This window comes from Macrotis lagotis, chromosome 2 (genome assembly GCF_037893015.1).
Source record: "Macrotis lagotis isolate mMagLag1 chromosome 2, bilby.v1.9.chrom.fasta, whole genome shotgun sequence".
Classification (NCBI taxonomy): Eukaryota; Metazoa; Chordata; class Mammalia; order Peramelemorphia; family Peramelidae; genus Macrotis; species Macrotis lagotis.
In genome coordinates, this window is record NC_133659.1 from 237,264,285 (window position 1) to 237,290,520 (window position 26,236).

At 37.1% G+C, this 26,236-nt stretch overlaps 1 protein-coding gene across 4 annotated transcripts; it reads right to left on the minus strand.

The window, feature by feature from the left end:
* Positions 1–312: 312 nt before the first annotated feature.
* PGBD2 (piggyBac transposable element derived 2) lies at positions 313–15,578 on the minus strand. 4 transcript variants are annotated; one of them, XM_074225223.1, is made up of 4 exons: positions 15,383–15,578; positions 11,701–11,762; positions 5,734–5,799; positions 313–4,838 (listed from the first exon to the last, which is right to left on the minus strand). In XM_074225223.1, the coding sequence occupies exons 3-4, from the start codon at positions 5,748–5,750 to the stop codon at positions 3,080–3,082; spliced, it is 1,776 nt and encodes a 591-aa protein (XP_074081324.1). In that variant the 5' UTR covers positions 5,751–5,799; positions 11,701–11,762; positions 15,383–15,578; the 3' UTR covers positions 313–3,079. The 4 variants fall into 4 exon arrangements, with proteins under 4 accessions (XP_074081324.1, XP_074081325.1, XP_074081326.1 ...); XM_074225224.1 differs by lacking the exon at positions 15,383–15,578 and adding an exon at positions 15,050–15,269; XM_074225225.1 differs by lacking the exon at positions 15,383–15,578 and adding an exon at positions 14,924–14,978.
* Positions 15,579–26,236: the final 10,658 nt, after the last annotated feature.

Genomic DNA, 26,236 nt, shown 5'->3' on the forward strand with positions numbered 1-26,236 from the left:
AGAATAGGAATAAATGGAGTTTTTCTTAAAATTATATATATATATACATATATATATATATTATCTGTAATAGGGATATGCTAAAAGCCTTTCCAATATGATGGGTGGTGAAACAAGAATGCCTATTATTATTGCAATAGCAATAAAAGAAAATGAAGGAATTAGAATTAGTGATGAAAAAAACTATCACTCTTTTGCAGATATGATAGTATACTTAGAGAATATACTAAAAATCTAGTTGAATTAACAATTTCAACAATTACAGGTTATAAAATAAACTCATATAAATTATAAGCATTTCTATATATCACCAATAAAGTAAAACAGGAAGAGACAGAAAAATAAATTTCAATTGAAATAAGTGCAGACAATATAAAACACTTGGGAGTCTACCTGCTAAGGTACACCCTGGACAATATAAACACAATAATAAAACACTTTACACATAAAGACAGACCTAAACAACTAAATATTAATTTTTCATGGGTAAGATAGACCAAAATATTAAAAATGACAATTCTACTTAAATAATTTACTTATAGTGCCACATCCACCAAACTACAACAAAAGAATTTTATAGAGCTAGAAAAAATGGAATATCAAGGAAATCAATGAAAAACAATGTTTACAGAAGGTGGTCTTGCAGTACTAGATGCTAAATTGCAATGTTGTTGCTGTTTAGTTGGTCAGTCATATCTGACTCTTTGTTACCCTGTGGATCGTATTTTCCATGAGATTTTCTTGGCAAAGATATTTGAGTGGTTTGTCATTTCTTTCTCTAGTGGAAAATAGAGGTTAAATGACCTGCCCAATATCATACAGCTAGCAAAATGTCTAAGGTCCAACCTACTCAGGTCTTATTGACTCTAGGCCCAATATCATATCCACTGAGTCATCTAATTGCCTTTAACTGTATTACATAGTAGTAATCATGAAAACAATCAGGTACTGGCTAATAAATAGTATGATGAATTAGTAGAATGCATTAGGTACACAATACAAAATAATCAATGACCACAGTAACCTAGGAATTGATAAACTCAAAAATCTAAGTTTGTGAGACAAGAAACTTGAAAGCTCTTGACAGAAACTAGTTTTAAATTAGTTTTAAACCAAGATCTCAATCAATATAACAAGGTAAGATCAAAAATGGCTATATTTAGACAAAAGGGATAGCATAAGTAAATTAGAGGAGCATGGAAAATTTTATCTGTCACTATGAATATGGGAAGAACTTATGATCAAATAAGAGACAGAGAGCAATATAAGATGTAAAATGGATGTTTGATTACAGTAAGTTTAAAAGGTTTTGCACAAACAAGACCAATAGTTAAGATTAAAAGGAAAAAAGGAAAATGGAGGGGGCATTTTTTACAACTAGTGTTTTTGATCAAGATTTGTTTTCTCAAATTTATAGAGAATTGAGCCAGATTTATAATACAAGTCACTCCTCAATCAATAGTCAAAAGCTATGAACAGGCAGAGGAATTCAAATCATTCGGAAAAAATGCCTGAAGTCACTGATTAGAGAAATGAAAATTAAAACAACTCTGAGGTTACCATTAACAGAAAAGGAAAATAACAAGTATCAGAGGGGATGTAGACCATTGGAACACTAATGCACTCCTGGAGGGGTTGTGAACTGATCTAACCATTCTGGAGAGCAATTTAGAACTATGCCGGAAGGGCTATAAAACTGTGCATTCCCTCTGTAACCACCATTCTTCCAGTCTCCCAGATTACTAACCACTATATTATCCTCTACTCTTCCCTCTCCATTACCTTACATATCCAATCAGTTGCTCAATCTTATTGTTTCTAACTCCACATTTCTATTATCTCTCACAAAGCCATCACCTAAGTCCCCATCAGGTCTAGAGAATTGCAATGGCCTTCCAATTGTTTTGGCCTCAGCAATCTCTCCTCCCAACTCACATTTCTGTCAACTGATTTGTCTCAAGCCAAATACGTCTCTTTGATATTTAAAAACTTTCACAGCCTAGTCCTAATTTATCTTTTCACTATATACACATATGTACATACATATATGTGTACATGTGTGTGTATTTCTCTTTGCTTCTAAGACCAAACTGGCTTCTCTATTCTTCATACTCTCCATGCCTTTCCACTGGATATTTCCCATGACTAGAATGTACTCTCATCCTATCTCTACCTTTTAGAATACTTTTTCTTTTAAAAGACAGTTCAGGTACCAACTTCCCCAAGCCCTCCACCCCATTCAATTGACAGTATCCTTTCTCAAACTATCTGGTATTTAATTATATTTATCTCATATATACACATATATGTATTTATTTATATGTAAGAATGTATATAATAATATACATTCCACAACTATTTGGAAGGCAGTGAGGTGGCAGAGTGCCAGGCCTGGAGTCAAAAAGGTCCCAAATCTCAACTCAGACATTAACTGTAACCCTTGTCCTTTGCCTCAGTTTTCTGACTAAAATGATTATAATAGCATCTACTTAAGAGGGTTGTTGTAAGGCAATATTTGTAACGTGCTTAGCATAGGGCCTGACACAATGCAGGGGCTTAATAAATGTTTTCTTCTGTTTTTGTTGTCTTCCCCTATTACAAGAGAAGTTCCTTGAAAATAAAGATTATTTCATTTAAAAAAAAATAGTGTGTAGCATATTCTGATTTCTAATGCTTCTTTATCCAATTATTGGTTCCTGGTTACTGTCTATTCTCCTCACTGATATCCAACTATAATATAAAAAAAATTAAAATAAATGGTTCAATAGCATATTACCAAGAATTTCAAAAAAAATAGCATCAACCTTTTTTTTTTTTACTATATTTAGGTACAAGACCAAAAATGGGATTTTATTTGGAGAAAAAAAATCAATGATGAAATGAAGGGGAAGGGAACAAATAATGCAAAATCAAACTATCAGAAAGTCAAGTTCAAAAATGCTGCTCTAACTACTATACATAAATATTATTACATATTAAAATAGATATTTGGATGTATATAAGTAAACTTTAAAATGTTAACTCTAGTGGACTGCAAACCATTGTTTTTTTTTTCTTTATAATGCATGTCCTTGAGTGATTATTTTATATGATATTCTCTGAAACATTTTGCATGAACACCTTTCTGACATTTTTCACATCTGGTGTTTGTTTGAGAATGGCAAAGTGCACATCGAGTTCGCTTATCTTGGTGAATGATCCAATGACCAATCATGTCAAATCTGCTCTCTGTTTCTAAACGTCTACTCCTTCTTCCTTGGGATGATGTGTCAGCATTGCTTTCCAAATAGACACAAGCCACATATCTTCTGAAAGCCAGAAGGTCTACCTGGGTTTCTTCACTACAGATTCTGTGAAGCTGCCATGCGTTGTTTAGAGCCACATCAATAATGTAACCTATAAAGCTAGAATACCATTTCATTCCTCTGATTTTCACTTTATATTTGGAGATATTTTGGTCCATCCTGGCAACACCTCCCATCTTCTCATTGTACAACCTCACCAATGATGGCTGATGTACTGATGTCCTGGTTTTGGATGCACTTGAATAACGATTTGTAAGTTTTACAGGTTCTATTCCAACTGCATTGGAACATACATCAATAACACTGCTATCATGCCAACGGCACACAATGATTTCCTCACTTTCATCCACTTTGTAATCAAATGAGCCTTTTTTCATTTTTTTAAAGTCTTTAGGATCTTTAAGTGGGCACCTCTCAGTCATGTATTCATGGACAGTTCCTGTGGCCTTCACCCCCTTTTCCTTCAAAATGGACATTAATTTGACACTTGTAAAAACTTTATCAAAAAAAATATGGTATGGCAGACAGCCTCGTGCCTGAAGGGCATCTACAAATTTTATCACCATGCTTCCTCCTAAATCTATATCCTTTTCTGGTTTTGTGAATAATGTTCCCTGAGAGGGCTCAAACCAGACTAAATACCCTCTGCTAGTTGTTCCACACCAAATCTTATAACCAAATCGAATAGGTTTTCCCTTGTGCAACTGCTTAGATCCACGATGTCCAAAATATTCACACATGGATTCACCAAAGCTATAGAATTCCTCTAGGGGAGCATGCTTTTGGAAATTCTGATTCATCAAAATTATGAGAGGCCTTACCTTTGCAAATCTATCACTCTCATCAAGTTCATTGTTATCAGCAAAGTGTAAGTATGAAAATATTAATTCAAACCTGTCCCTTCTAATTGCATCAGCAACAAGGTGATGATGTGAATCAGGAGATGTTTCCCAAAACATTCTCCTTCTTGGATAAGAAATGTAACCACTCAAAATCAGTATTCCCAAAACACACTTTAATTCCTGAGCTGTAAGACCCAGGCTGACATTTTTCTGCCAAGCATATCGATTAGTTTCATTGACAATGAAATTAATTGTTCCTTCATCAAAAAACAATTCAAAGAGTCCAACTGGGCTCAATTCCTGGCTCTTGAGATACTCGATATGAGGATCTGATGCAGACCAACTTACAAAGTCAGGTCTAATATCTCTTTTAGTCCAAACCCTCCTTGGTTCAGCAATTTTCTTCTGTCTCTTTCTTGCTGGTTGTAGTTCAATTTCTTCATTGTCCTCCCCAGTATCAGAGTCTTCAGACACTACAGCAGCATGTAGCATGCTTCCAGGTAAGTTCCCTCCTTTATGTCCATCTTCGTCTCCTGAGTCTTCATCAGTGAAGTCTCCTGCAGCATTATCAGGTGGTGAGATGAATATAATTTCTTTCTCTTTGGTAGACTCATCTTCCAGAGAATTCAAAACTTCAAGCAGCTTAGCAGCTCTTATCTTAGGGCGAAGCAATTTTCCAGATGCATCTACTCTAAAAGTACAGAACACAGGCATTATTGGGAGGGGGAACACTCTAGATTAGATCATCTTTAGTTGCTTGCTATTACTTTTAAAGATGATTCTAGATAGGAAGAAAAAAAAATTATTTTCACATTTTTATTTAGGCATCCAGAAAGAGGAAAAAAGAATACAATGAATAATTGCAACCTGTGCCAAATTTCAGAGCAAAAAGGAACCTTTGTGACTAATCACTTCACTCCTTTCTTTCCGCAGATGAGATATCTAATGCCTGATAAGTTAAATAACTTGCCCAGGGTGACAGAATTAGGCCTAGGACACAAGTCTATTAATTCCTAATTCAATGCCTGTTTCTCTCTACCACAATGGCTGCTTCAAGTCCATAGAACTCACAAATCAACATTCAAACACTAATTTCCAAGTGTTACTATATGAAAAACAAACATGACTTAAGCAAGTTCCTGGAAGCACTAAGCAATTTTTCCAATAACACTCTCCCAAAATAGAAAAAGACCTACTCTTTGGTGGCATTCAACCATTCCCTACAATATACATTTTCTGTTCTATTCTTTTTCATCTCTTTATTCTTTCCCATTTCCTTTATTTTTAACTTTTCTTCTTCCCATTTTTTCTTATTCCTGGGCATTGCTTAGCTGCACTTTTAAAATACTTTTATCCTCAATAATAAATTCTTTCTTCAGGTCCTCTGATTTCAACAGTGTCTTAGAAAGTTACTGAGGGAATTAAGAGATTAAGTAACTGACTTGTCTATAGTCATACAAGCAGAACAAATGAGAAACTGAAGTAGTTCATAAAGCTCCTTCTGACTCCAAATCCAGCTTACTCTATTAATTATACTGAGAAAGTAAATAGTGTCAGAATATCAAATACAAAATAGCAATTCCTACCTTGAAGTTGATGTCATGGTGAGCTAGGGAATATAGATCTACACATTCAAGAGTCCAAATTTCTCTCTACAACAATTAAAAAAACATTTTTTGAAAATTAAATGTTAATTCAAACTTGTTCCTAAAAATTAAATATAAAACTTTAGAAAATTTTAAACCAGAAATAAAGTTTCTAATTCAAATGTTTTCTTTCATAAAATAATCATTTCTGTTCATCCAATAATCAACAAACATTTATTAAAGACTTACCATATACAAAGTATTGTACCAAAGAAAATAAATCTTTGTTTCACAAATAAAAAATTTTATGTTATTAAGAAACAAAAGAAATGGTCTTTTAACCTAAATATGCTAAAATACTCTTGGGAATACTATTGCTGTTTAAAAAGGTATTTTATTTTCAAGCTGGTATTGAAAATGTATTTCTCAAGTATCTGTTAGGAAATGATTGAGGAAAAAAATAATCAAAATTAAGAGGAATGGGGGCAGCTAGGTGGTGTAGTGGATAAAGCACCAGCCTTGGAGTCAGGAGTACCTGGGTTCAAATACAGTCTCAGACACTTAATAATTACCTAGCTGTGTGGCCTTGGGCAAACCACTTAACCCCATTTGCCTTGCAAAAACCTAAAAAAAAAAAAAAATTAAGAGGAATGAGCAAAAAAAGTGACTAAGAGCCATCAAAATCTTCAGGACAGTAATGGAGGCAACTAACAGGAAATAGAATTTTGGAAGCACAATAGTATATTAAATGGAAACTAATATTCAAGTAGGAACCAGAAGGTCTGGGCTGCAATTTTGGTTCTGACATTTACTCCCCATGTGATTTTTGGTAAATCACTTTAGTTGCCTGGGTCTTGGTTTCTTCATGTGTAAAATAAGATGCTCAGGCTAAGGTGGCCTTTGAGGTGGTGTCTAGTTTTATATCTATGATCCTATGATAGAGTTGGCCTAGACACTCTCCAAGGCTCCTTGTAACTCTAAATCTATGATCTGTAATTTTTTCATAGGAACTTTAGAGGTCATCTAATCCAAATTTCTACCTAATTAAGGAATCTAGTGACAGATAATTATTCATCTTCTGTTGGAACACTTGTGGGTACTAAGGAGATAAGCATTTCATGTTCCAATTTTGGATATTAAACTATAAGAAAATTTGTTAAAATCGGTTATAACATTTCTCTATGATTTCCTTCCATTAGTGCTACTGAATGGAATACAATAAGTTTATTTTCTCCTCTAAATGACAATTAAGTCTAAGGCAAAGAAAAAATACAATATTTATAATCTTTTTTAATGTATCTCTGCATCATAGAACTTTTTGGGTTAGTGAAAGAAAACATGAAGTCTAAAGGAGGAATTCTTGGTGGCTAGATGGATAAGATAGTTATAGCCAAGAAGTCAGCAATTAAGACAGGATTTTATTATGTGACTACGTTCACCAACATGGCCGGTAAAAAAGGTTCCTGAAAGATCTTTGTAAAATGACCTTAAAATCTATAGTAGAACTCTCTGGGAAAGTCAGAGATATGAATATGAAGTAGATTCTAAGAATATACTTGGCAACAGAAATTCTACTCAATAGATTGATCCTGCATCCATCCAATTCAGATGATTGAGGACGACATCCAAGAAAGATTATACTAGGCAAGAGGAAATAAGTAAGACATATTTAGTTCAAATTTAGTTCAAAATTTAAGGTTAACTGCTAAAAAATGTTTTGCTATATAACTTTTCTCCTTATCAATTTAATTCCAGTTAATTGCAGTTTTTCCATCTTTAATAGCTTAAAATAGGGGGAGGAGGGGAATTTGCTACTTTAACTAAGCTTGCTACTTAAACTTTAACCTTAATACTACACTAAGACTCTTGGGATATCATATATTTCCCTATTAAAGGTAGAGTCCTTTTAACAAAAAAAGCATTGTTAATTTCAGGTATAGAGAATATGAGATCCCTTTCTAAATGCAAAATTGAATTAAAGAACCCTGGATGTGTTAAGGGGTAGTAGCAGCAAGAAACTATTAGATCAATCCTTGCTGGTAAGGGTTTCAAGCAAGGCAATCCTTTTTTGCTTCCCTAATTGATTCCCTATCTCCTTTCCCAAAGAAGCTATTCCCAAATTTATTTTGTATCCTCAAACTTCCCACACTTATCCCTACCACCACCCTGTAAGATGAATATTTTCTTTTCTTTATCTCAGAACCTTCTGATACCACTCCCCCCAAGTCTCTGATAACTAGATAGTTCTTTATCTTTAGTTTATTCCTTCCTGTTTCTTTCAGCAGACTGAAACCTCAGTCACCCCTCAACTTGTTCTTTAATCTTCAACTTTTCCCTATTTATTTGTTCCTTCCCTACCAAATTGTTTAACTTTTTCCTCAGTTTCCTCCACTGTAAAATGCTCCCAGGGTTGCTGTAAAGGCTCAAATGAATAACATCTGCAGAATCCTTAAGCACAGTACCTGGCATGCACCTAGATATTGTTGTTCAGTCATGTCCAACAATATGTGACCCCATTTTGGAATTTTCTTTGTAAAGACACTAGAGTAGTTTGCCATTTCCTTCTCTAGTTCATTTTACAGATAAGAAACAGATGAAGCAAAAAAAGTTAAGTGGTTTGCCCAGGTATACACACAACTAATAAGTGTGTGAGAATTTGAACTCATGAAGATGAGTCTTCCTGATTCTAAGCTCTACCTACTGTTCCATCCAACTACCCTATAAATGTAGTTATTATTATTACTTTCAATTATGCAAAGTCCCCAATTCTTAAAAAATCCTTTCTGTCCCCTAAAATCATATTTCTGCATCTCTTCTCCCTTTCTCATTCAAACTGTTAGAGAAAATTATATTCACTACCTCCAATTCTTTTTTCTCATTTCTTAACCCTTTGCAATCTGACTTCTGACTCAACTAAAACTGCTCTCTACAATGTTATCACAATCTCTTGTCAAACTTGATAAGTCTTTAATTTCAATCTTTTTAATTCTATGCTATATTTGATTCTGCTGGCCATCTTCTCTTCTTGGATATTATTTCTTCTCTCGTGTTTCTAGAAACTACTCTAAATTCTACTACTACTACTACTACTACTACTACTACTACTACTACTACTACTACTACTACTACTACCACCTGTCTCACTGGCACCTTCTCAGTCTCTATGCAGGTTCATCGTCCCTCTTATACCTCCTGTGAGTGTTCTTCAAGATTCTGTCCTGGACCCTTCTTTCCACACTTCCTGTTTTTAGTGATTTGCTCCCATTGATTTAATTATTATCTCCATATAGAGGACTCAAAAATGTATATATTTAGCCCAAATGTCTCCTGAGCTTCAGTCCACATCAACTTCCTATCTGACATTTCACTATCCCAGAGCCATCTCAAACTCAACATAATCCAAAGAGAATTATCTTCCCCCTCAAATCCACCCTCTTGCAAAATTCTTTACCTCAGTAGAAAGCAACACCATTCTTCTAGTCACCCAAGATAAAAATCTCAGTTATCCCTCATACCCAATTAGTTGGCAAATCTTTTGTTTCTAACTTCACAACTTCTCCCTGAGTCAACTTCTCTTTACTCCCATACCTACTATTTTAGTTCAAGCCCTTGTCATCTCTCACTACTTAATGCTCTCCCTGCCTTAAGTCTCTCACATTCCAATTTATCCTTCATGGTGTTGCTAAAGTGACTTTCCCTAAACCCCTATCTGACCATATCAACCCTCCCCCATTCAATAAACTCAAATGACTCCATATTACCTTTAAGATCAAATATAAAAGGTTTAGATTTTAAAACTCTTCCATAACCTGGCCTGAATTACACATTATTCTCTTTCCACACTCTCCAGTCTAATCAATCTTTTCTGTTCTTTACAGTGAATTCCTAAATTTTTTTTCTTTTTTTTTTCTTTTTATCTGCCTTTGTCTGAGGTCAAATTCAAACCTCCTGTCTTCAAGGTCAGTACTCTATCCATTGTGCCACCTAGCTGTCCTATCTGACCTCTGACATTTGACATTTACTGTGTGACCTTGGGCAAGTCCACTTAACCCTGATTGCTTCATATCCAAGAACCATCTCCAGTCATCCTGATTCACAGCTGACCACTGAACCCAGATGGTTCTGGAACAGAAAGTGGGGCTGGTGACTTACCACAGCACCCCCTCACTCAAATCCAATTCATGTGCACGTCATGGCACCACTTCTCTGACCTCATGATCTTCTTCAAGAATGAAGGACAAAAATCATCATCTCTGCCTTTGAAGAGATTTATCGATACTTCCTATAAAGTACTCCCTCCTTCACCTTCTTCTCACTGATTTTCAGTGAAATGACCACTTTTAATACAAAACCTTTTCTGAACCTTCAATTGCTTGTGTCCTCCTTGCCTAACAACCATGTATTTATTTTGTATTTAATCTGTACATATTAATTCTATTATGTGCATATACATCTATGTGTATACACACACATATATACATACATACATTGTTTGACACGGTAGGCATTTAATAAATGCTTACTGATTTAAGTAAAAGTCTAGCACTATAACTTGATGGAAAGTTATCTGATATAATGAAGAGCCTCCATTTTTTTTTGAGACAGACCTTTTTGAAAGAAATAATGCCAAAGCCTTTGCAGAATAATGTTTTTAGATAACTGAAAGAAATGATAAATTTCAGTTAGAAGTTAGTAAAAATAAAGATGTAAAACCTTTCCCAATCAAATTCATGGACCCCTGAGATCTATTAGGGGGTGTGGGCAATGGAGGAAACAATCTGTGGACTCCATGTTAAGAACCCCCCCAGTAGAGTAGACTATATTCCAGAAATAAAGTTAAGTGGAGAACTGACAAAAAATTAGGAGATGAGTTCTACCAAGTGCTTTTCAATTCAGTAAACAGTTGTTAAGTGCCTACCTACTATGTGTGAGGTACTGTGCCAAGCACTGGGGTTATAAAAAAGAGGCAAAAGACAAACCTATTCTCAAGGAGTCTCTATTGAGCTATCTGACCCATACCAATATTTCCAAGTATTAATCCATGAAATTTCTACTACCAAAAATCCCTATTTCTCTAAAACTTTAAGCTTTCAAAAACTGCCTTTCTCAGGAGTTCATGATCAATCTTAATGGATTTGCTCATTTCATCAGTGCAACAATCAGAGACAATTTTAGGGTATCTGTGATGGAGAATACCATCTATATCCAAAGAAAGAATTGTGGAGTTTAAAACAAAGACCAAAGACTAATACTTTTAATTTTTTTAAAAAAGGTATCTTATTATGTAATTTTGCTATCTCTTTTATTTTATTTTTTTCCTTAAGGATATGATTTCTCAACACATTCAATTTTGATCAATGTACAGCATGGAAACAATGTAAATACTATCAGACTGCCTTCTATGGGGGGAGGGGAAGTGAGATTGGAGAAAAAATTGTAAAATTCAAAAAACAATTTTAAAAAATGTCATTACACCAATTTGCCTCAGATTATCTAAAAATTTCTCCAAAAAATGGTCACTCATTTTGATTCTAAAAAACAAAACAAAAAACTGACTTTCTCTTGTAACCCTTAATCCTCCCTCCCCCATCTTGCCTAACTCTTGGATCTTCCTCAGTCTCACTGATCAAGACAGAGCAACTAATAGTAAAGAATTTAAGTAGTTTAGAAGTCTGAAGTACAGTTGGGATGGCCTGGACAAACAATGAGATCATTAATTCTATGATTTTATGAAAACCAGAAACTCAAATAACCTTCAACTACTGCTTCTAATGATAGTAGCAAGATTAAAATATCAAAAAAGAAAAAGAAAAAATTAAAATATCAACTCTTATAAAAATGGCCATTAGAAATCACTAGTATACCTTACTTCACTTTGAAGATAAGGACCCTGAAGTCCAAGAAGTTCTGCAAGGTGGGGAGGGAGGATTTAACAAAACTCAAGATCTATGCCCTTAAGGAGCTTACCTTTGTGGAAAAGTTTGCAAGAAAGGACTTGTAAAATCCATTGAAGATTCATTTCTATGATCCTAGTAGAAAGAACATAGGTTTAGAGTCAGAATATCTGTATTCAAGTCCTAGCTCCAATACTTTTGCTCTTATAACATTACATGGGCAACTATATCATACTTATAAAGAAATCAATAAATTCTTCCAAGTGTCAGTTTCCTCTGAAGTGCTGTGTTTGTTTTCTGAGGCTGTTTAGTTTGTCACTTATAGGAATTGTTTTTTATTTCAAATCACACTTTCTTTTGAATTTTGGTACTGTTCTCTTGTGCGCTTCAAAGATCCTTAAAATAAATGACTTCTCCATATCAACAGCAATAACTTTAACACTCTGAAGCATTTTAAAGAGCTGAAGTATGCTTTTTAAGTTATACCATAATGCACATTTCCTTGTATAAAAATCTTTTTTAAAAACCAAAGAATTAAAAATACAACAAAAGAGAAAAGAAAGTATGTGCATGGCATGAAATTAACACTTTACTAATAGAAAATTGACTACAGGAGGGAAAACTAGCTTTATATAGTTTCAAGTCAAGTTGAAATGTTTGGAGTCAGTCTAATATCAGTAAAAACAGGCACATGTTATCATTGCTATCACAGAACTAATCTGAAATCATATCAAAATTATTGATTATCCCAAGTAATTTGCACATTATAGTATGCAGAAGTAGCAGGCAGCAGTGCCTTAGAAGTCAATTAAGAGAATGTCCCTACAAGCTTCATAGTAGTCCGGAATGATTAGGAAAAAGAAGATCCTGAAATTCAGTGATAAAAAATTACCTACAGTCTCTGAGAAATCAGTTTTAGCAGAGGGAAGTGAGAAGAACCAGAGTACAAGGAATTGAGAAGTAGAATAAGAAAGAAGAGCACAGGCCAATCTTTTTAAGTGTTGTGAAAGTGAGGGGAAATGCAGGACAATAACTTAACAGGATGACAGGATAGGGTGAAGGTTTTTTTTAAGGATGAATATAATATACCTGAAGTTTTTGTAGGCAGCAGAGAAAACAGTAGATAAGGCAAGGTAAAAAATGAGACAAAGAAAAGGAATAATGCATGAGGCAAGCCCCTAGAAAGGAGGCAGCATCAAGAGCATACAGTCTTGCCAAAGGTGAATCAGCTGCTCATCAAAGACTTGGTTTTGACAAGAAGATTATGAAAAATGATGATTGAATTCCCAATGGATGATGAATTTTTTCAATAATGAGACATGGTCATCTCCTGACAATTTCATAAGTTTGTGTGTGTGTGTGTGTGTGAGAGAGAGAGAGAGAGAGAGAGAGAGAGAGAGAGAGAGAGAGAGATTGAGAGATTAGAAAGAGGTCAGAGTTGGATTAGAATAAAGATTTTGGAGAGTTCCAAAGAAAAATCAGGAAAGAACAAAATTAAGAACTCAGATAAAATGAATTTGTAGTAAATTCAAGATGGCAGTCTGAGCAATCATCTCTCTTCAGTGGCAGTAGCACTTACCTCCTTCCTGATCAGGTACTGTATGAGGACTGCTACATTCCAAAGAGGATTCAAACATGTCCAAAAGTTAACACTTCTCCTGTCCTCCCCACTACAAAAGTCTATCCTTTTTAAATTCTCAGTTTTTGCTCATAACAGCACCATTCTTCCAATTTCAAAAACTTTGAGTCAAAGCTGCCTCTCCCTTTTATTTCATTTCTTAATAGCATTCACCAAGTTCTGTTGAGAATACCTCTTCTGTCTCTCTCAAACTTGTTCCTTTTCACTATCCCATGTTGCCTCTCCATCATCAAACTGGTATTTAAATTACGTACCTGTCATTTCTCCTTTAAAGATTATAACTCCTTTAAGAGGTTTATAATTAAGACGTTTCATTATTTTATTTCTAGTATTGTGTAGGTGCTTAATGAATGGTTGTCATTTAAAAATGAGGACACAATATTCTATGGCACGTTCATTTCTGTATTCTTCCCAGGAATGGCTTCTGTTTTTGTTCTGGCTTATCTCTAAAATTCTAAGTTCACAAGTCTATTACTGAATCCATCTAGTTCAACCCCTTAACTTTTCAGAAAAGAAACTGAGGCCCAGAGATATTTGCCTCAAGTCAAACTGGCAAGTAAGCATCAAAGGCAAGATTTGAACCCAAGTCCTTAAAATATAGAGGAAGTACCCTTTCCTCTGTCATTTTATTGAGTTTCTTTCTGCAAAATGGATAATTAAATGTAATTAATAGGAAATATATATATATAAGGAGTGGAATACAATCCAAAATGGTGATATCATTATAATTTTACAACATCCATAACAGTCTTTCTCTCCCCCCCTCCCAACACATACACTTAATTTCCCATAATTTTACCATAGAAAAAGCAATATTTCTCTATTTCTTCTATGTGGAAGGCTTCACAAAACAAAGATCTTTTTTTTTAAACAATAAAGAAATAAAATTAAGCTTAAACTACATAAAAGGCAGGTGGCAATTCAAAGGCAAAATTGATTGATTGTTCAGTGGAATTTTTTTTTTACAGTACTCTGTAAATTGTTAGGATGTAAATCCTGTTAAAGGATGATAGAATCAAAAACTGAAAAGCATCTTACTGATAATACTGTCCAATCATTTACTTAAGTCTACCACTGAGGAAATGAGGTTTAGAGCAGTTAAATAAGTTGTTCAAAGTCAAGAGTAGAAGTACACACAGCTGGGTTTCCAATCCAAGTCCTCTGACTCCAAAGCCAACACTTTCACCATACCATACACACTAGGAGGCAAAATGAACTGAAGGCAGCAAATTGAGCTGAAGATGAATAATAATTTATAAAAAAATATGTTGAAAAATTTTGAGCCCAAAAGTGATGAACAATATACCCACCTTCTAATGGGAAAAAAATAACTTAAAATTTAAAAAGAGATCTATATTTTTGGATATGGCTAACGTGGGTATTTGTTTCATCGACTATGCAGCTCTATACTCGGGGCCTTGTTTTTCGGGTTTTGTTTTGTTTTTCAATTTCCTCAAGGAGGGCTAGCGGGAGGGGCTGATCATTTTTTTAACTGAAAGAATAAAAATAATTAACCTCCAAAAAAATGAAGCCCGTGGCAATACGCATTTTAAAAAAAGCACTGAATAAGAAATGTCAGACGGCGTGCAGAAGTAGACAAATCTTGAGGCTCTCCACTCCTCTGGGGGCGCATCGCCATCCTCCCCGCTCTCCCCACCTTTTAAAGCAATTCGCGCGGCCCGCGCCCCCCGGGCCCCGCCAGCCCCAGGCGGCCCCAGCGCGCGCGGCTTTCCGCGGCCTCGTTTCCCCCGCCCCTTAGCCGAGCCCTCGGGCAAGGACCAACCGGAGCCGAGGCAGGTGGAAGCGCGTGCGTCCGGGGCGCCGGGCTGTGGCCCCCACGGCGCCGGCTTAGGCCGCACACCAAAATTCGAGGCCGGCCGAATCTAAGCGGGGGCCGGGGGTGCATCGTGTTCCCGGCGGTTAGTCCGGGCAGGGGGCGCTGGGGAGCCCCAGGGCGACGTCCCTACGGAAGCCTGGCGGGACCTCGCCCCCGCCCCCTGCCCCCTGCCCACTACCACAGCGCGGGGCTCGGGAGTGACGAGCTGTGAGGGGCGGGGAGGAGCGTCGTCTCCATGGACTGAACCGGCGTCTTTAGTGGGCCGTAAATGATGCCTACCTGTGGGGGAAGGGCCGAGGGAGGGAAGGAGGCCTCCCCCCGGCCGCCAGCCCCGGACATTCCCTCTACGCCGCTCAGGGCAGAGTCTGCGCAGACGCCAGCTCCCGCAGCCCACAGCGGGCCGCCGGGAATGCGGGAGACGCGGGGGCAGGAAGCTCGCACCTGCGCAAACGCCACCGTCTCGTATGCGCAACCTCCGGCACCAAAGCTCCTCGCCCTCGTTCCCGCGAGGCCCCGCCCCTTCCCGGAAGCTGGACTTGGTTTCCGGGAAGGCTCAGCCAACCGCAGCGACTAGAGGGGGACCGGCCCACCTGCTCCTAAGGCCTTTTCAGGCCCAGTCATTCAGGCGTTCAAAAAGCAGCCGGGTCTTTCTCCCCCACCACGACCTTGTAGCCATCGAGGGCGAAGGCAAGGTGCGCCTGGGCCTCTGCTCCGCCGCAGGGCGCCGCGACGTTACGTTGTGGCCCGTCACTCAGCATCTCCCACCTTGAGCCTTTTTCAGCCAGGAGGCTGCGAGTGCCGTCGGCGGAGTCCCGGACTCACTTCCCCGTGCGTGCAGAAGATCGAGTTGGAGCTCTGTATCCGATGCTTGAATAGACGTGGGACCTTGCTTAGACCATTTACCCTTTGACAGCCACATTTTTGTTCATCTGTAAAAGGAGGTTAATAATACTCTTGACAGGTTTGCTATGAGCATCACATGAGAAGAGTGTAAAACTACTTACTGTAAATGACCCTGGCAGGGTTATTTATTGTTTTCAGTCTCACCAGCGTTTCTGTAATGGGGTTTCCTTGCTTTTTTTTGCAAAATGCTCTGGTGTCTCATTAGTCTATCATAGATTTAGATCTAGGAATAATAGTATAATATCCTACCTCATTTTACAATTGATGAATCTGAAACCCGAAGAAATTAAATGACTTACAGCCAACACTTCTAGTGGAACTTATTGAACCTAAGCTCTCTAAACCAAAATTTCTATTTCTTTTTACCAGTCCATAGAATTAATCCTTCAAAGACCCTGATATAGTGAAAAGATCACTTCTCTTAGGAGTCAAGAATCCTGAGTTATAAATCCAGTTACCTTACCTATTGTTAAGCCTCAATTTCTTTTTCTGTGGTCATTCAGTTTCGTTTGTTTGATTTTGCAAGGCAATGGGGTTAAGTGGCTTGCCCAAGGTCACACAGCTAGGTAATTATTAAGTGTCTGAGGTCTGATTTGAACTCAAATCGTCCTGACTCCAGGGCTGGTGCTCTATCTACTGTGTCACCTAGCTGCCCCAGTCATTAAGTTTCGATAAAGATGAGTAGAATCATAAGATATTATGATTTGAAGGAACCTTGGGAATCATCTACTGAACTCCTTGAGGCCAGGAAACTTGCTTTTGGTTTTCTTTGTATCTCTAACACTTAAAGTACAATGGATAGAGCACTGGTCTTGGAATCAGGATGATGGGAGTTCAAATCCAGGCTCTGAGACTTGCTAGCAATGTGACCTTGGGCAAGTTACCCAATGTTATCTGGCCAGGCCTTTGGACCCGGATGACTGGAGGAGAAAGTGAGGCTGGTGACTTAGCACAGCATCCCCTTACTCAAATCTAATTCATGTGCTTGTCATGGCATCTCCTCCCTCATGTCATGGTCTTCTTCAGGAATGAAGGACAAACATAGCATGTGGCACAATGATTAATTAATACTTTTTAGATTAATACTCAGGGGTGGCTAGGTGGTGAAGTGGATAAAGTACTGGCCCTGGAGTCAGGAGTACCTGGGTTCAAATCCAGTCTCAGACACTTAATAATTACCTAGCTGTGTGGCCTTGGGCAAGCCACTTAACCCCGATTGCCTTGCAAAAACCTAAAATTAATACTTAACTGACTGACTAGTCCAAAGACTATAACTTGTCCAAGTTTCCTTTGGTCCTTTTTTTTTTAAGAGAAAAGTGAAAATTTCAATCTACCCATTATTAAGCAAAATAACGACAAAAGAAATTTAGTCTATATATATATATATATCAAAGTATTCAAAACCATAGTATAAAAATAACACTTTTTCTGTAAGGTAAGTCAAGGGACAAGGAGATTTGAAGAACAAGAAGGAAAGCAGTCAAAAGAGAATAAGATTTAAAAAATCTATACAAAAGAATGCACACATGGGGTGCTATTTCTTAATAGGAGATAAAAGGAAGGAAAAGTCAATTATATCCATTCTAAAGTTAAATAAATTCAAAAAGTATGTACCAGTTAATGTCAAAAACTGTACTAAATGCTGGAAATATAAGGAAAATCCAAAAACAGACACTGTTCTCAAGGAATTCAAAATCTAATAACATGCAAGCACTTATGCAGAAATCAAATAGAAAATCAATAGAAATCAACAAGAAAATTAAAGATAATCTCAGAGGGAAGGCACTGAGATTTAAAATGACTTTGAAAGTCTTCATGTAAACAAAGTCTTCTTGAGTCTTGAAGAATGTTTGAAGAAAGAGAGGGAAGATTGGAAACATAAGGAGGGAGGACATTCCAGTCACTTGAGATAACCAGTAAAAATACCCAGATTCTAGAGATGGAATGTCATATTGGAGGAACAGTAAGGAGATCCTTGTCACTAGATCCCGGGGGGGGGGGGGGGGGGGGGGGGCGCTAAGGTATAAGAAGACTGGAAAGGTAGGAAGGGACTAGGTTGTCAAGGGTTTTTATGTTTCATTTTGGAGGTGCCACAAAGTCTCTGGAGTTTATTGGATGGAGTTGGTTGGGGGTGGGGGAAGAAAGATTGGTGTGATAATACTTGCATTTTAGGAAGATCAAATTTAACAGCTGAGTAGAGTGGGGAGAGGCTTGATCACCAACAAGAGGTGATGAGGACCTTCACCAGGGTAGTGACAGGTAAGAGCAGAGAAGGGGGCATATACAAGAGATATAAAAATTAAAAACAATGGGACTTTATAACTGATTTGGTAGACAGGAAGAAAGGGGTGAGAGTGTGAGATGGTCATACCCTCAACAGGAATAGGAAAATTGGGAGGAGGTGAGGGTTCAGGGAGAGGCTGTGGGACATCCATTTTGAAATGTCTAATAAGAAATTGATGGAATTGTGTGATTGGATGAATCTAATTGTCATCTGACTAGGCTTGGTAGTAGAACCTCTGGGAACTGACTGAGTCACCAAGTCAGACAGAATAGAGGAAAAAGAGCCCAGGACAGAGCCTTAGGGTGTATCCACAAAGTGTGACTTGGATAAAGATCCAGCAAAAGAATTGGTGGTGATCAGTGACAGAGGGGAAGTAGAAGAGAGTAGTGTCATGAAAATCTAAAGAAAAGAGTAAAAAGGAGAAGTTGGTGACTGGCAGAGGATATATAGAGGTCAAAGAAAAAGAAGATTGAGAAAAATCCTTTGGATTTTGACAATTAGAACATTCAGAGAGAGCAGTTGAGAGAAATTGAGTGATAAGGGGTGGTGCAGTGGATAAAGCACCGGCCCTGGAGTCAGGAGTACCTGGGTTCAAATCCGGTCTCAGACACTTAATAATTACCTAGCTGTGTGGCCTTGGGCAAGCCACTTAACCCCATTTTCCTTGCAAAAAAAAAAAAAAGAAATTGAGTGATAAGAAGAGAATGAAATATGTATTGGAAGCACTTATTATAGATGATCTTCTTAAGGATTTTAGCCACAAAAAAGTGGGAAGAGAGAGGATTATCACTATTAGAGATGGATAGATTAAGTGGCTTTCTGAAGATGGGAGAGACATAGTCATGTTTGTAGGTAAAAGTGAAGTAGCCAGTAGACTGGAAGAAACTAAAGCTAAGAAAATAGGAATGATGGAAAAGACAATTTTCTGGAGAAACAAAATGGAATGACATCATTTGTGCATGGAGAGCAGTTTGATGAGAAGGGTCCCCTCTTCATGTGAAATAAAAGTAAAAGGGGAAATAGTAGGAGAAGGCACCTGAGAATTGTGAGATTACGAAGAGGAGAGAAGCTCTCAGTGAATGTAATCAATTTTTTTCAGTGAAATATAAGTCAAGGTTTTCAACTGTCATCTTTCCTTGATCATTATCATATCTTCTATTAGTATACCCCAGGACTCTGTTTTCTTTCAAAAATCTCTCTATAATCTCATTTCCTATGAGTTAATTTATCATCTCTGTGCAAATAATCAAGTATAAAAATATATCCATCATTATGCTCCTTGAGGTCCAGGCTTATATCACAAGATCACTGCTAGATATTTCTACTAAATATTCTTTTATTATCTTAAAATCAACATGTCCAAACTGGAACTTTTTTCTTCTAAACCTGTCCTTCTAACTTCCCTATTTCTATCAAAAGTTCTACCTTTCTCTGAATCATTCAGATTTGCAGCCTCAGTCATTGACTCTTAATTCTCCCTCATCTCCTAATGCGTTACCGAGTCCTTCACAGTAGCTGTATCCTTACCTTTTTTCTGTTTAAGTGACCACTACTCTTTTGCCTGGACTACTGTAATAGCCTCCAAATTAGTCTACCTTTCTCTAATCTAATCCCTCTTCAATCTTTCTTCCATATAGCTGCCAAACTGATATTCTGATCATGACTCTTCCCCTTCTCAGGAAGCTCCCATGTCTCCCTTTTGCCTTTAGAATTTAAAAACAAGGGGTGGCTAGGTGGTGCAGTGGATAAAGCACCAGCCCTGGAGTTAGGAGTAACTGGGTTCAAATCTGGTCTCAGTCTGTCTCAGACACTTAATAATTACCTAGCTGTGTGGCCTTGGGCAAGCCACTTAACCCTGTTTGCCTTGCAAAAACCAAAAAAATAAAAAAATAAAAATAGAATTTAAAAACAAATGACATTAAATAATTAAAGTCCTTCACAGTTTTGCTCCAGCCTATTCTTTTTGTTATTAAATATTCTTCTTTATATACTCTACATTTTAGCCAACTTGGTCTACTTGTCCTTCCCCTTAATCAGGATTCCATCTGTTTCTAACTGTTACCCTATTTGTGGAATGCTCACAGTCTTCACCTACCTCTTGGAATTCATAACTTCCTTCAAGGTATCAAGAGTCATTTCCCACATGATACATTCTTCATTTTCCCCAATTGTTTTAGGGGTTTTTTTTGCAAGACAGTGGGGTTAAGTGGCTTGCCCAAGGCCACACAGCTAGGTAATTATCAAGTGTCTGAGGTCAGATTTGAACTCAAGTACTCCTGAATCCAGGGCTGGTGCTCTATCCACCATTTTCCCCCAATTGTTAAGGTTTTCCTCCACTCTCTATTACCATTACCAAATTACTTTGCATTTATATTGTGTAAATTTTGTGTAAAACCTGTCTTTGATTATACCCAATGGGAGCAGAGAAACTTAGGAAAAGAAATTAACCTCCTTTCTTGCCCAAGACTCACAAGTGCCACTCCTGAATGAGAAAATGGATTTAATGAGTGAGGACCCTTACTCAAAATTCTAATCAGTATCAACCAATCTGATATGATTCCATATGTAAGTAATTATAAGTTCTCTATATTAGGATTCAGAGCTATAAACAGCAGATGTTAAGATCACTTTCATAATCATAGGAAGCTAGCTAGGGGCCCTCCACCCTTGTTTTTCTTTGTCTTGATGACAAAGCCCAGTGTGACAGAGGTGACTCAACTACATAGAGAATTCTCCAACTTATTTTTGCATCTCCAGACCATTTTCTCTCATCCAACATAAGTGAGTGACCATTTTATGACCAATTTATGACCTCCTAGTCAACAGGTATAGCCCATACCATCTCCTATCTAATCTAAGAAAGATTCCCTCCATCTTATAAGCATACTCATAGTAGTCAATGAAGATCTTTTTGCCTTGCTCAACTCGTAACCCTGACATTGTTTTGTCTCTTTTAACCCATGCATCATATGTCAACCAATAAAATCATCCTATATTTGAGATGCCAAGCCCTATAAAAGGGCTTCTGGAAGGAGAGGGTGTTTCAGATAGTGAGGAAAATTTAAGGTCTTCTACATTGGAAGGGACTGTGAACCCTTTAAGGAAGTCTCTTTTATTATGGGCAGGTTAATTTTAGGCACCTCATGACACTGATTTGAGGATTGAGATAACCTTATCCTAACTCCTTTTCACACAGATGAATCACAGGTCTCAAAATGAGAGTCTGTCTCCCTATTAGGGTCCTAGGAACACCCCTAAGGGAGTCAGAGGTGAATATCTAATGTTTAATATCAACTTTAATATCAATACAAGGTGCCTCTGGAATGCTTCTCTGTAAGATCAACAGATGAGAATCATTTAGCCAGTCAGCCTAAAGTAGCTTTTAGAATGGGGTATTTACTAAGGAAGTAAAGACATTTAGTTCAAAGCATTCTTCCAAATGTCAATAGCATCCTTCCCCACAACTACATATAAAGTCCAAGGGAAAGTGAATAAAGCTTAGAGAGCAATGTGGCCAAGGATACAGGCCTTAGTTGTTGAAACTCTTTTGCTTCTGTTTGTGGGATACTCTGGACCTGCAAAATTGTCTAGACTGTCCTCATCTCCCAATGCCATCACTACCTTCTGCTGATCTGGATGCCACTAGGACACTTATGGTAACATGGGAAATCCAAAATCCCCTGGAGCTTTTGAGATTTTTCAAGATCCTCTTCCAACCAAAAGGATAGGATATTAGGACAAAGGAGAGGAGAACTAGGGTAAAGGTAAAACTGAGGTCTGTTTTTCCCTCACAAAAAAACTTCTTCTTAGGAAGTTTAGCTGAAAGTCACACTTGGTACAATCTTTAAAATAAATGAAACTGATACAGAGTGAAATGAGCAAAACCAGGAAGACAATTTGTACATTAATAGGAATATTGTAAAGACAAACAACTTTGAAAGACTCAGGAATACTGACTAAACACAATTCCAGAAGACTTGAGATGAAACTTAATACCCACCTTCTAATAGAGAAGTGATAGACTCAAAGTACAAATTGAGCTGTTTCTTTTTGAACATAACTAATGTGGGATCTTGTTTTGATTATATATGTGACAAGGTTTTATTTTTTTTGAGATTTTTTTTTGGCTTGGCAATGGGGCTAAGTGACTTGTCCAAGGTCACATAGCTAGGTAATTCTTAAGCGTCTGAGATCGGATTTGAACTCAGGTCTTCCTGACTCCAGGTCTGGTGCTCTATCCACTGCACCACCTAGCTGCCCCACTCTCTTGTTTTATTGATGGAAAAATGGGGACAGGGACAGGAGGGAAGGAATGTATATCTTAAAATTTGAATTAAAAAAATCAAACTAGGGGTGGCTAGGTGGCATAGTGGATAAAGCACCAGCCTTGGAGTCAGGAGTACCTGGGTTCAAATCCGGTCTCAGACGCTTAATAATTACCTAGCTGTGTGGCCTTGGGCAAGCCACTTAACCCCATTTGCCTTGCAAAAACCTAAAAAAAAATCAAACTAATATGAGCTTAGAAAAACTATTCACTCACAAGCACAATTAGTACAAAATATCTCTGTCCCCTCTCCAAAAAAGAAAGGTCTAGGATATGATCTTCCACAGGTACACACAGATCCCTGTCAATAGGCAATCAAAACTTCCTGAGAACGTACATGAAAACTAGGCTTATTACAAGAGAAATTAACATGCATATCTATATGAGAAGTGTGCATTTTTATAACAGCAGCAAACAAATTTTGTCAGCTGGTGGGAAAGGGGGTTGGGTCTTGTGGACACATTCAGGGCCTCCTGCATGCTCTGGGTCCAGTGTTTCCGGAAAATATAAAGATTCAAAAAGACAAGTTCAGGGGACTCCTTGACATATAAGAAGAATGGTCTCTAACTATATAGAACACATGTAGTCAAACGGTAAATTCAAAACTCATGATTAAGCTGTTTTCTTTGATCTATAATCAGCATTCTCCATTACAAAGCATCACAGCCCTGTAAGATACTTTATTCTTCTGTTCCCATATAAATCCATGATTGTCCTAACTTTCTCTTCTCTGCTCCCAGTGGGATATATTGTCTCCAAACTTGCCAGAGATTTCCTATGACATGGTGGGGATAGAGAGGGGAGAAGAGGAAGACTAGAACACTGCCTCTGGGCTCACTACCAACCCGTTCCAGTTTGCCATCTGATGCAGGTGCAAGGGTCTGCCTTTTCAAGGTACTCCCAAACCTGGAATTTTTCACCAATTGATTGCTTCACCTATAGACTGATTTATGCTAAAATTCCAGTCATTCAAAGTCCCCAGAGGTATGCTTAACTTGTTAGCTTAACCACCTTCTTGATCTAAAGAGAGAACCTAAGTTACTAGTTTATTACAAGTTAGAAGAATTAACCGTAGTATAGACTTTGTGATAATTTGCATCCTTGCAAATCACTGGAGAGATTTCTCCACCAGGAAATTCCACTGTGGAAACTCTAGTTTCAGATATCTAGAGAATATCCACTAGAGGAAAAACTAAAATTTTTATTTTTAGATATATATTCCCTTTATAAGTTGGACCAGTTCCTTTAAAATCTTTTGCTTGTATAAATGCTTATAAAATGATATCTATTGTATTGCTACACTCATTTGGTCAAAAGTACCCAACCATTTAATTATAAATTGCTTGAAATTTTTCAGTCTTTAATTCTTATTTCATTTATTGTGAGAACCTTATGGACTGTAGTGCTAGTCTGCTAGCATAGAAACCCTTAAAAATGAACAATAACTGCTTACTCCATTTTGGGACACTCCAGATTTAGAACTTACCTGACTGTTTTATAACTTGTCAAACTAAAACTGTGAAATTCATTCATAGTTTTCCTTGCAGTAGGAGGACTCCACTGAGCAAATTTTGATGTCCTTTGTATAGGAATCCATAGGAAATATGTGAAGATATACAAGGAAATTCCACAATATTACAGATACTTGTAACAAAATTTTGTTATCCTCTCTATAAAAAGGGACACTTAGATTTTGTCTAGACACTCCATTTAGATGACCTTCTAAGCTAAATGAATTATGGAATAGTTTTTAGTCAATAAATTTAGTTTCTCTCCTGAGGATCAAAGTGTTGAACCCAGATTTTAAATTACTGACCATAAAGTCCCATGTTTTCTGAAAAATCCCTTAAGGAAGGGTTTCTGAATAATTTTGGAATTTTGGTTTTTCATTCCTTTTTTTTCTTAATTGCCCTTGAATTAGAGAAGACCTTTAAAGGCACAAAGGCAGGTACTTTCTGAGTTCTAGGGAAACAGTCATCTTTGATAGGCTTTGTAAAATGTTCTTCATAGAATCTGCATAACTGTGTTTGAGGGCTTTTATGATTTCTGCCTGTAAATTCTGCCTGTATTAGATATGCTTTACATGGACTTTTCTGAGAGTCTTTAGTAAAAGTACTAGGGAAGTCATATAAAAAGGGCAATGCTTAAGCTTCCCCAGGGCACCAGAGAACTATTCTGGATTGGGTATATGAATGTATTCAAAATTCACCCCAACCTATTTGCAAATTTCTAATGGAGGAAAAAGTGTAATGGAAGCTGGCCAATGAATGCTGAGTCATTGAAGCTTGTTAAAAATGTTCCTTCTTGATGGATTATACAAAATATTGTGCTACCAATTGAAAAAATGGAACTTCTAATGCTGATTTTTGCCCATGATGAAGGTTAGTACTTTGTAAAAGTGAAAAGTTTTCTGGTTGGCTGAGAAGTAAGAAGAGGCTGGGCAGAACTGAGTGTGCAGAAATTCCTTGGTGATCTTCAAGTGAGGATGATATCTTTGAACTGCTTGGGAAGAGTTTGCCACTTCCCCCAACCTGGCATATAGCTACTCTACTTACTTTGTATTTATTTTTTCCTAATTTTAGGTGAATGAGAATTCCAAGAGGATAGTGCTCAAGCAATTGGTAAGTTCAGGATATGACCAGAGCCTTCAGAGAGGCCACCTTCAGAGGTGGTAGCAAGAAACCCACACACTAACCAAGCAATTTGCTCGCCCCAGGCAAACAGTGAATTACCTTATGTGGTAAGATACTGCATCCTATGAAGAGCCAGCCCAGCTAAGAATGGAATTGACTTTCATTTCTAAAATTTTTGTCAGAAGCAAATTTGGTGGGCCACTGAAGGGAGAAAAAAGACTAACAGTGACAGAAGTCAAAAGATATCATTTCTTTATGAGTATCTAAATACATTTGTACTTTAACTTTGAGCACATTCCTCCTAAAAGTCTTGTGTGTCTGCAGGAAGACAGTACATGCCCACTATCTGGGAAGATTGTTTTATGCAGTTTGATCTTACTTTTTCTGTTAGTACACATTAGTAAAGTTAATTGATATCAACTGATTGATGGTTTTGAGGGTCAATTAGATGATATATGTTTGTGAGAGATAGTATTTGAAGGCATAACACCTCAGAGTTATCCCTAGAACAGTGTACTGGAGGCAGCTTTAACCAGCTTGCAAGAGTGATTACAGTTAGGGCTTGACTTACTGTTTTGTTGATTGTCTAAAATTAAGAAATTTTTAGGAAATGTTTAATAATGTAAAATAAATACCAGGATAAAAAAAGTCTCTTCCTGTGAAAAGGGTTTCTAGAAACTAAATTATTATTATTATTAAATTCATTACACATATAATATTAATCAATATGAAAATCATAATTCTCTTGAAAATTGTTGGTGGAGTTATGAACTAATCCAAACATTCTGGATAGTAATTTGGAACTGTGTTCAAAGGGCAATAAAATTTGATCCAATAGTATTGCTACTAGGTCTGTATCCCAAAAAGATCATTAACAAAAAAAGGAGAAAAGATTCACATGTACAAAAAATTTATAGCAACTCTTTTTGGTATGGCAAAGAATTGGAAATTGAGGGAATGCCCATCAATTGGAGAATGGCTAAACAAGT